The 10403-nt window shown below is 38.2% G+C and overlaps 1 protein-coding gene across 3 annotated transcripts in view; it reads right to left on the bottom strand.

Moving 5' to 3' along the window:
* Positions 1-1051: 1051 nt before the first annotated feature.
* ATP2B1 (ATPase plasma membrane Ca2+ transporting 1) overlaps positions 1052-10403 on the bottom strand; it is a 60252-nt gene continuing 50900 nt past the window's right edge. The window contains exons 20-22 of one of the 3 annotated variants that reach the window (XM_077178765.1): positions 8543-8725; positions 8126-8239; positions 1052-3963 (exon numbers count right to left, since the gene is read on the bottom strand). In XM_077178765.1, the coding sequence (XP_077034880.1) occupies positions 3652-3963; positions 8126-8239; positions 8543-8725 (609 nt within the window). In that variant the 3' untranslated portion in view covers positions 1052-3651. Of the gene's footprint in view, positions 3964-8085; positions 8240-8542; positions 8726-10403 lie in introns of all 3 variants that reach the window. The other 2 variants (XM_077178763.1, XM_077178764.1) reach the window with 2 other exon arrangements.

Genomic DNA, 10403 nt, shown 5'->3' with positions numbered 1-10403 from the left:
ACTAAGTCATATCTCCTTGATGGATGCTGCAACCTCCTGAGGAAGGTGGCTAGGTATTTCTGGACACAGTTCAGGGGAGAAGATTGGCAGGAACAACTATAAGGCTCTTTATTCTGGCCCAGAATTTCTCATGACATGGTCCTGAATAAGCAGGCCTAATCAGTCAGGAGATAAATTGGAGCTGGACCCTTTATGCTGGCCAGGCTCATCCAACAAAGTTAAGGTACTTCAGTGAGGGCTTGAAATCTGTAAGATGAGAAGAAATGCACTGCTGGGGGAGAGGGTGCAGGTGGAAAAAAGCAGCAACTCTTTAAAACCAAGTATTTGCATTAGAAAAGTAGTACAGACATTAAGATATTCTACTTTAATCTATGTAATGCTAACTATGATCTGGATTATTCTAGAGCTCTGCAGAGGGTAGAACTACTGGCAGTAGAAATTGAACTTATCAGGCCTCTGGAATCACTTTCCAATACTCAATATACACAAGTTACACTTCCATGAATATTACATTTGCTTGATTACTTCAAAACACATTGGAAAATTTGCTGTTATTCTAAGAAAGCCTTTGAGTATGTTATTTCATATGTTTTGGCTGCTTGTACTTGCTATAGACCTCTGCATTTACCCACTTATTTAGCATTAAGGCATTTGGTTCCAGACTACTCCATGATGCAGCATTTTCCTCTTCCTATTAAGGCCAATATGGAAAAAAAAAAAAAAAAAAAAAAAGAGTCCTCTTATATTATTTACTGTTTTCAGCCCTCCTTCAGAGCCAGGATGAGGTGTCCTAAGATGTACACACCTATAGCAGACATCCCACCCAGGAATCCCATTTTAAGCCAGTCCAAACCACATTTTAAGCTGCTCAGTGTAGAACTGAGTTTATGTTCCAAGTCACTATCACTCAACAATGTACACTATATACCATGACCTCCTCAAAGCAAATGAGTGCAAAACTGTAGCAAGAGCTGTTTTATATAACTGGCATGCATTTCTGGATTAAATCAGTACTGTACTGATATTCAAGAATTTCAGTCCCCATACAGACTGAGATGAACAGCACTTTTATTTATTTCAGTTACAAGAAGAAAGACAAGTAAACCTTACAACCAGAAAGGCAATGAAGGCCTCATGAGCTTAGTGAAAACCATTTCATAATCTAGGCAATGTTATGATTTCTTGAGATCACAAAGCATACCCCCCTCTTAAACAACTTTTCCTTATTTCTGTAAGGATGTTTCCTGCAAGAACAGCACATTGATGTTAACAGAATCAAGAGGGACCAGCGATGTACAAAGCCTACATTCACCATCCCACCCCCCACAAAAGGTTTAAGTGTAGATATTATTCCAAAAAAGATTAACATGCAGTCATGATCACACCTAGAGAAGAGGGGAAAATTAAAGTTTGTTTTGAAATGAAGTCAAATCATTACTCATTAACGAAGTTAAACGAAGATAGTTTTCCACATGGCAGTGTACTTCACAGGTAAAGAAAACTCCCTTTATTTTAAGCCAGGGCTTATCTGACTTTTGTAGTAAAGAGAAAATAGCTTACATAAAAACTGACCCCCCCAACCAAGCGCTCTAGATAAGAACTATGATGTAAGAAAAGTGCTAGAAACATGTGGGAGAAATCACTATACAAAGTGTCAAGTGCAACCCCCCACCCTCGACCCCCTTGCCTAGAATTCAGTGTATTTACTGAAGTACAATAGAAAAGATGGAATTCAGGAGTGGTTGACAGTGGGATACAGTGCCACAGGTTGAACAATATCCACTAAAGGACAACCCCAAGCATGCATGTACCCCACCACAAGGGAAAGATGTGCTTGAGCTTCCCAACCTGCTCATTTCTGCAGTTAGCTCCACTATTATCTCCTTCCTCATTGCCAACTTAATTCTTGCAGTCCTTCGAAGGGACCACCTTAAAAAATGTCCATAATTCTGGATTATTTAACAAAAAATTTCATTTGGTATTTTTAAGAATACAGAGCTGGAAAAAGAAAATCTTACAACTCATGTCTTCTGTTGCACTATTAAGCAGTATTGGACCAAGAAAACATGAGGAAGTGCCAGACCAAGTACTGTTTCATCATCCTTCGCTGTCTGAACAATACAGCAGAGGCAGACCATGACTTCTTCAGTCAATCTCTAGCCGATCAGTTCTGGTGCATTTCACCTGTGCTTTATGTCAGTTCTCAGTCTCCCTCACTTAAGCAGTCAGAGATACTGTGAGTACCATGTAATAAATGTAAGTCTTGGAATTTCAGGCAGACCTATTAATTCCCCAGGAGTATCCTTTTGGCTCAGTGAAGACTTTTGAGTACCTTAACTTACATTCATTCTGGAGGCAGCCATCATGATTCCATTTACCCAGAGAGCTATTTGGAGTGGGGCTGTTACCATCTTGAAATTGCAGTTTAAAGGTAACCAGTAACACAAAAGAGTACCTTCTGTTATTTCCAGTGAAGGAGCTGAGAAAAAAAATCTGTAAGAAACCATTGCTGCAATTTTATTTTAACAAAAGGGCAGATTTATTCATGTTTACAAACAAGTTTCAAAAACAAAAAGGAGAACATGTATGCTACCCACTAACAACCTTTCAAAATGCCAACAGCCCTCATGCTGCATGAAGGATTCTATAGATTAGAAAAAAATCACAGTTCCACTCACAGTTCACCAAGACAGCACTAAACTAACATGATTAGACAAAAACAAAGGACTAAGATTCTGATGTATTTTGATTTAATCCATTTTGCCCGAGATAACAGAAATATTTCAAGCAAGTTCCATCACGTATTGATGTCCTGCATTAAACAATCCTACTAAGTTCTGAACAAAAGTTATTCATTAAGTTTCTCAAAATTTTTAAAAATTAAACAGTTGTTTCAAAACCATTAAGTAGTAAATGTATTTAAGAAACTAATTAGGACAGAGGCCATAACTTCATTAGAACACCACTGCTCATGTTTTTACAAAGCATTAGTGTTATCTATTTGGCTATTAGTAGTAGCAATTTATCTACAATATTTAACAAGGTAAATTGCAGGCAAAATTTAGTACAGTTTCAATAGAAACACCCTTTTCCTGAAAATACAGCAGTATTTGAAGGACTAGTTTTTTTGGTTTTTTGTTTTGTTTTTCATCTTCTCTGCATCATTTATAAGGAAGCTTCCCATCTATGAACAGGAACAAAAAAGTATCTACAAACCTTGTAAACAGATCTGTATCATTTATAAACATAAATAATCCAAATTATTAACAGCCAACAGCAGAAATTAAAGTATCAATTCAATGATCCAGGGCCTCCTTGCCCTTCCCAGCTTTCCCCTCAGAAAAGGATCATGATAAACTAAAGCTCTGCTAACACACTCTTCAGGACCATTCATAGTACAACAGATGATCCACAGGTCACTTATGCTGAGTTACTGTTTATCTGTCAGAGTTCATTATTACTCCCACCCACAGAAAAGCACCCTCCAGTCTGGCAGAAAGCTTTTTTTTAAAAAAATAAATCTACATTCGTACAAGTGTTTCTTCTGTTGAAGTCCAAGACAAGAATATCATCTTGTCCATCATAATGTGTGAAGAGACCCAGTTTCAATTTCTTTACAATGCAGCTAGTGTGTTAACATTCAGCTTACAATCAGAGTGATGTTTCCAAACTATGTAGTGGGCTCCCTGGGGATGAAGAGGTAGCAGACTTGTTCTTGTCTGTTGTAAGGTGAATTCCACTGTCAACCGCATTGTTATTTCTATTGGGAGAGGGAGGGGGACTAGAGTTGCGTTTTGTTGGAGCATCATCTTCAGCATCAGTATCATCAATAAGGGGAATATGAGGCTCGGAGTCTTCTATTCTAAACTCGGGATGCGTCATAAAATTGTGAATTGAACTTCGTGTCTCAGGTTTCTCTAGCCCCTCGTACAAGGAGCTACGAAATGCATTCACCACTCGGATCTGGAAACAAAGAAAGAGTATTGTTAAAATGCTGCATGTTTACTGATAATGGCATGGTTCTTATGAGTTTGAATCCACAAACAGCTAGACATGAGTGAATCAAATTTGTATGATGCAGTGGAACTTGCAATAAACTGTAAAAAATGAAGAGCATTTCAGTAGAGCACTGCCAGTCTACACAGTAGGAATAAAAATTGTGAAAGCACTGCAAAAAGCTGAAGGGCCCTAAAATACAGACATGGCACTAGAGTTGTTTAATTATTTAACATGGGCTAAGCATTTTTCAGAAGTGAGGCCAACAAATATTTACTTATTCAAAAATTAAATCTCAATGAGTGTTTTATTGAATATTTGGGTGAGGCTGGAGGGAGGGAAGGAGGGGAGAGGCTGAAAATAAGTTAGGGGATAAAAGGGTCACTAATTCTCATGCTAGGAATTAGGATGTCAACTGACTATGAAAAAGCCAAGCAAGTGTAAGCCAATGTCACAATGAACGAACATTTACAAAGTCATGCAAAAAAGGATACCGCTGTAACAGCTGTAAATATTCGAGTATATAGCCATTTACCACTCTAGAGAAAGCTCCTTAGTGAACAGTGCTTTGGAAACTTAAGACCAGAAGTAGGAAATTGAATACTGTGTTGTACTGTTTAGTAGCCAGGACAGGTTGTAACTTTGAAGGTACTACTTAAGTAGTGCAGAAAAGCAGGATGATCAGCCTTTGCTGAGTCTTCGATTTACATTGAATTCATGGACATACTTTCCAGGCTGAGGACTGTTTGTGTCTTTTAGTTGTTTAATATTTCTTGAATCAGAAAGCCAAGCTAGCAGATTTCATAAATAAACCTTTCATAGTTAGATTAGATACAAAAGAAAGCACACCTTTATTCTGCAAATTGTGCATGTCCAGGCTGACTTGAATTTAAGCTTTTCTAACTATTATTTGAATGATGAAACCAGCTGCCCACACCCCCCCCTTCTCTCATGCCTCGTGTTTCCCTGATCAACTGGAGAAACTGAGGATCCATTCTTGAACTGATAAAACAAGTAAGCTGAGGCAGAAGACATTCTCTCGTTTATCCAACACTTTTCCCAGACAGTTTCCCCCTCCTGTTGACTCCTTATTCAATTCTCAACATCCCTACCCTGAGCAAGTCTCCAGCAAAGCAGTGTGAAATGGTGTTAAATAGTAAGCAGCAGAGCAACTCTGTAGTAAACAAGAACTTGCTGTTACAAACAGCAAGTCAAATTTAAAGCTTTTCTTAGCGCATCCAAGATGTTTCAAGCTGAGAAACACATCATGACTAGTGCTTCCAGAGTTCCTCAACAGGAAAAATAAAGTGACTTCCAGATGAGGGAATGAAGCTGGAAGGTCAAGCAGATCAAGAGCAGAGACTTCAAAACAGCTAAGATACACCTGGGAAGTTCCCTGTAAACAGAGAAGGGCTCCCCAAAAGCAATGTATTAAATCAAATTGGTTAAATGGAACCACTGCACATGATAAATAACCACATGAGTCTCATGTCTCAACTGTGTTCTAGAAGTAGCATCATTTCCCCAGATGCTCCCTCAGATGACTTGCACAAAGAATTTTACTCCAAAGTGATCATGTCCCCATTTTTATAATACAGGTACATGCTGAGCCCAATTAACCATGGAGGCAAGGGAAGAAGGCACAGGGAATAAGGGGAAACAGGGATGGGGCACACGATCAAGGGGGAGGACATAACTACCAGTAAGGGGAAGACAGAAAAGAGAGAGAATGTGCTGGAAAAAAGATTATAACAGCAGCTAATACTTTACTGTTCATTGCATGAAAAGAATTGAGCACACTGTCAAGGAGTTGACGCATTATACAAGGTTTAAGTAAGTCCAGCCAGCTGCCTGAACTGGATTGGCACTTACCAAGAAAATTAGCAGTGACAATACCAGACTGAAAGCTTGCAATGACTTTATTTGACATGTTGCATCCCACTGTGCCATTTATGTGGCAAAATGAAATATGAATGTCTCATGGGACTGTTTGTTCATTGCTTACAGATGAGAATTTAAAACATCAGCAGCAATGAAAAACAATTCTGGCTTAAGAGGACAGCTGTAATTATCATAGAATATATGCATACCCACAATAAAGCTTGGTGCCCATGCAGAATGCATACTACACAAGTGGACCAGACACTACAGCAAGCCCAGGACCCTAAGAGTCCAGCCACAAAGGCAGAAATCAAATTTTCAGCACTTTGAAAGGGAAAATCTAGTGTTTTGAAGGCTCTATTTTCAACCACTCAAGCTAATTAAACTAGAGGGATAACTATAAATAAATCATGTAAGTGAGGTGCAAACAAGACAATTTGTTAAGTGTAATTCATACTGTCATCAGGCCTTCCTCATATTAGTACCAGAATAGCAAGGAATGCAGTTGGCACTCCAAATCCTCCTAACCAGATGGCTGCTTAAGAGTTGCAACCTTACTTTATAGGAACTATTTTCCAACAAGCAGCTCCAAAAAAGAGACAATAACACATCTGCTTCCCATTAATCTATATTAGTTCTCAAAAGCTGCTCTTCTGGAGGGTGTAGCAGAAGACTGTAATAGTGAGGATAAAAAACTAGTTCTCTGCTATGGTAGCTCTGTAACTGCATTGGTCATTTGATGCAATGAGATGCTGCAGTGCCCAGTAGATTCTGCTCAAATAGCAGCATGGAATGACATTGCTCTCTAGAGAATTCTGAATGTCTAATTAATGTTCTGGAGTGTAGTTAGGGATACAGGTTACTAATTAGCATTTTAACTAGGAGATGCAATCCTGTGCATCCTTAAGTGTTAAATCTACTTTTCATTTTGTGTTCTTGAGGCATGCAAATTTGTGAGCTGAGCTTCTCAGTACTACTGCAAGGTAGGGAAATACCTGTCTTGCCACCAGAGAACAAATACAGAGGTAAATGCTTGTGCGAGCTCACAAACGAATTCTGGCTGAGCCCAAAAATAATAATAAAAGCAAATAAATAAATAAAGTCTGAAGATTTCACCATTTCACTTAAGACAGCTCCTGAAATTAAGGGTCTTCATCCATCTGGTAATCTGAAAGTTTAAGCAGGGAGGGGAAGGGGGAGAAGAAGCCCTCTCAGAGTTATTTTAAAAAACCAATTATTTAACCCGTCTCTAGGAAGTTAGAGAAGAAAGTTAAACATGTATTAAGATGGAAAATTCTGAACAAAGATATTGGCTATCAGTATTCAACTACAACTACTATGCATCTTCTGGCTCCAGAGTTTAGGCCTACATCCAAGAGTAAATAAATCTCCAGCCTCTACAGAGAGGAAGGCTGAAACTGAAATGCCACTTAGAGCACAAGATAGAGATGGTAGAATTGAGGTGAGACAAACTTCGCTGTCACTGATGGCTTATGAACTGCTCCCAGAAGAACCTAGAGAGGAAAAAGAACCCTTCAGATTCGAATGAAAGTTTTGCCATTTAATGCTTAATTTCTTTTTCCTTTTATATTAGCTAACTCGCATTTCTTCTGACTTGTATGCATTTTAGAAGCCTTGTTTCGCCACCTGAATCCTGATGTTGAAAAAGTTGTTATTCAGTAAATAAGGTCCAATGAAAGCAGAGATTCATAAAGTTCCTTACAGGCTACAAAGAAAAGGCATTTAGTGCTCCATGTTCTAACTACATTCGTATCTTCAACATACCGTTTGCTTCCAAATCAGCTTGCTTACTTGAGTATTGCTTGTGCTACAGTGCAAGAGATCTGTTTTTGTTGACCTGGGTCCATGATTATACAGTTAATTCACTTATTCAATGCAAGTCACCCTAAGAGGCATATACTCGAAAATTTACAACAGTTTTCCCTTTTTATCTTTAAACTCCCTCTGTACACGAATGGATGAAGGCACAGGATGTGCAGGCTCACAGCTTTCGCAATAAAGTCTTTTGTTGAAACTGTTCCACCTGTTCTCAGCCCTCTAAGAAAAAAAAGTCTTGAGGACTCCACTTTGTGGAAGAGCTCTATAAAAGCCTGAACGATGATTTTAAGTACTAAGGAGAAAATGAGAAACGTTAGGTACGTGAATTAGGAAATGTTAATTTCATGCACTTTAGGAACACACACTCACACCCCACAGTAGTAGAAGCAGTAGTAGAGGAAAACACTACATGTGTAGGGGTAGAAATATTTGTTACATCATGGTGCTGGCTGGCGATGGAGGGTTGCCGCCTTAGAGCCCCCTGAATGGTACTTCCACTCTGGAAAGCATTCACTACATCCATCTGCAAGGAATCAGAGATTGTGACAGCTTGCTCAGCAAGAGAGAGAGAGAACAAGAGAAAGGACCATCCCATCTATAACACACAAAAAGTAAAGAAAAAAAGGCACTTTTTAAAAACAGAGCAGATAAACAGGCAAGAGTTGCATTTAAAGCTGAAGAAAACAGAGGACCCTGAGGGATTACACATCCATCCATACCCCCTTTTGACAGTCTCAGTCACACCAGTTAGAACAGCCACCTTAGTCAAAAATGGAGAAATTTCCCTCATAACACCCGTGGCATCCTACCTTTTTCAAGACCATACCTGAGTTTGTATCCTGTTTAGGCCCCTAAACCACAAGATCTGACCACGACGCAATTCTCTCTCAGCATGATCAATCTCCTCTACATCTTCTGCTAGTTCTTCTTCAGGAATCTCTTCCTTTTGTGTTCCATGACCAGCTTCTTTAAGGAATTTCAGTCGGCTGGTTGGAATTGTTGAAATCAACTAACAGTGGATGAAATACATAAACCAGGATTATTCTTTGTTTAACAACAACAACAAAAAAAAAAGAGTAATACCAATCTTAGGGCTTAACAGATATCCTGCATACAATTAGCAAAGTTGAAAAAACTAAGTTACATAGACAGGATGACTGCATCAACATAGAACAATCATTCCAGCTGAATAGCTGCAAGGACATGAATATACTTACTACCTCAACCAAGGTGTGAAATTAAGCTTGGACTACAAAACAGCCTTGCCAGGGACAAAGAATTCCACATTAACATTACTTGACAATGCCAGGAAGGAGCAGTACTGAAGCTACAAAAGCCATTAATCCTGTAAATTGTACTTTTATCTAGAGCTTTTACAGTTTCATCAGTTTGATGAGCATGACTTGTCACCTCAAGTGAGACCTCCATCACCTAAAGTAACCACAATTAATTCAGAAATACAGAAGAGACATTCATTCTTTTGTGACCTGGGAGATATCAATCCATTTGCAAGGCGAGTGATGTTTCTGAAATTTTATGTATCTCAAGCCTTTACTTTGCTACTTGGTGTATAGCAATTTATATATTTTAAACAAAAACTACATGTGGTTAAGGGGAGTCATTTTTCGGTATATTATATCTAGCAGATTCAGATAAATTCCAAGACTGCTTTCCTTGATCATTACAAACCTAGAAGACCATTTTTGCAGCTGCAGAGGAAAAAAGTCTGCACCAAAAGCAAGATAAACAGCCCTTTATGCTGAAACTGCTACTATGAATGCTCCCAGCTCACACTTCAGTTTCTATTATTCTCAGAAAATTCAAGCTCTTTGAATTTAATGAGATGCTAGAACAGCATGAATGGCAGTAGGGAAGCTTTGACCTTGCAAGATACTTTGGGTCAAAGGTATTTCAAGCCATCTTGATTCTCTCCTAGGAGTCACCTCAGAGTGACTCTATTTGATTTTTTTTTAAATAATTAATTTTCCAGAGAACCATGTTAAAAAGCTTAGTCACTTTTAGAACATATGTCTATGTATGTATTTACAACTAAAATTGATGCTACCAATTTTATGGTGAAACATGAAGTGTCTTTTACTTAGTGGAAGGAAAGAAACTGTAATGGAAAACTCTTCATGTGGTATGAAAAGTTTAGACAACTATGTCATTAAATAATAGAAAACTCTGTAGCTCTAAAGTTTCACGTAAATAAGCTTGCTGCTTACAAGCACTGTTCTGCATGCAATAGTAATGACACTCTGGGGGGGGGGGGAAGGAAATAAAAGTCCAAATGTAATGGCTTACTAAGTGGGAAGACTCTTCAATTATGCCACAATTATGCAAATAACAATTAAAAGAAAGTTGGTTTGAGTTTTGCTGCATTTCTTGCTACTCCAGGAGGTTTTTAAATCAAGAAAATACTGACAAATTTAGCAATTCTCATTTTTCAAGAAAACTTCTAAGCACCAAGTTAATTATTTTAACATTAGCATCTTGTATTCTTACCATATTTTCTGGTACTCATATCTGGCTGATATAATTTCATATTTAAAAGGTAACTACAGTTGCTTCTAGTTAAAAATTGCTAAACAAACCAGCCACAGGATCTAGTTATGAAATGTTAACAATTGACCCACTCTGAGGAATATTCAACTAAAGACTTTTTATATCTATTGAACAAGTCAATT

This window comes from Agelaius phoeniceus, chromosome 5 (genome assembly GCF_051311805.1).
Source record: "Agelaius phoeniceus isolate bAgePho1 chromosome 5, bAgePho1.hap1, whole genome shotgun sequence".
Classification (NCBI taxonomy): Eukaryota; Metazoa; Chordata; class Aves; order Passeriformes; family Icteridae; genus Agelaius; species Agelaius phoeniceus.
This window is presented reverse-complemented; position numbering and strand designations above follow the sequence as displayed.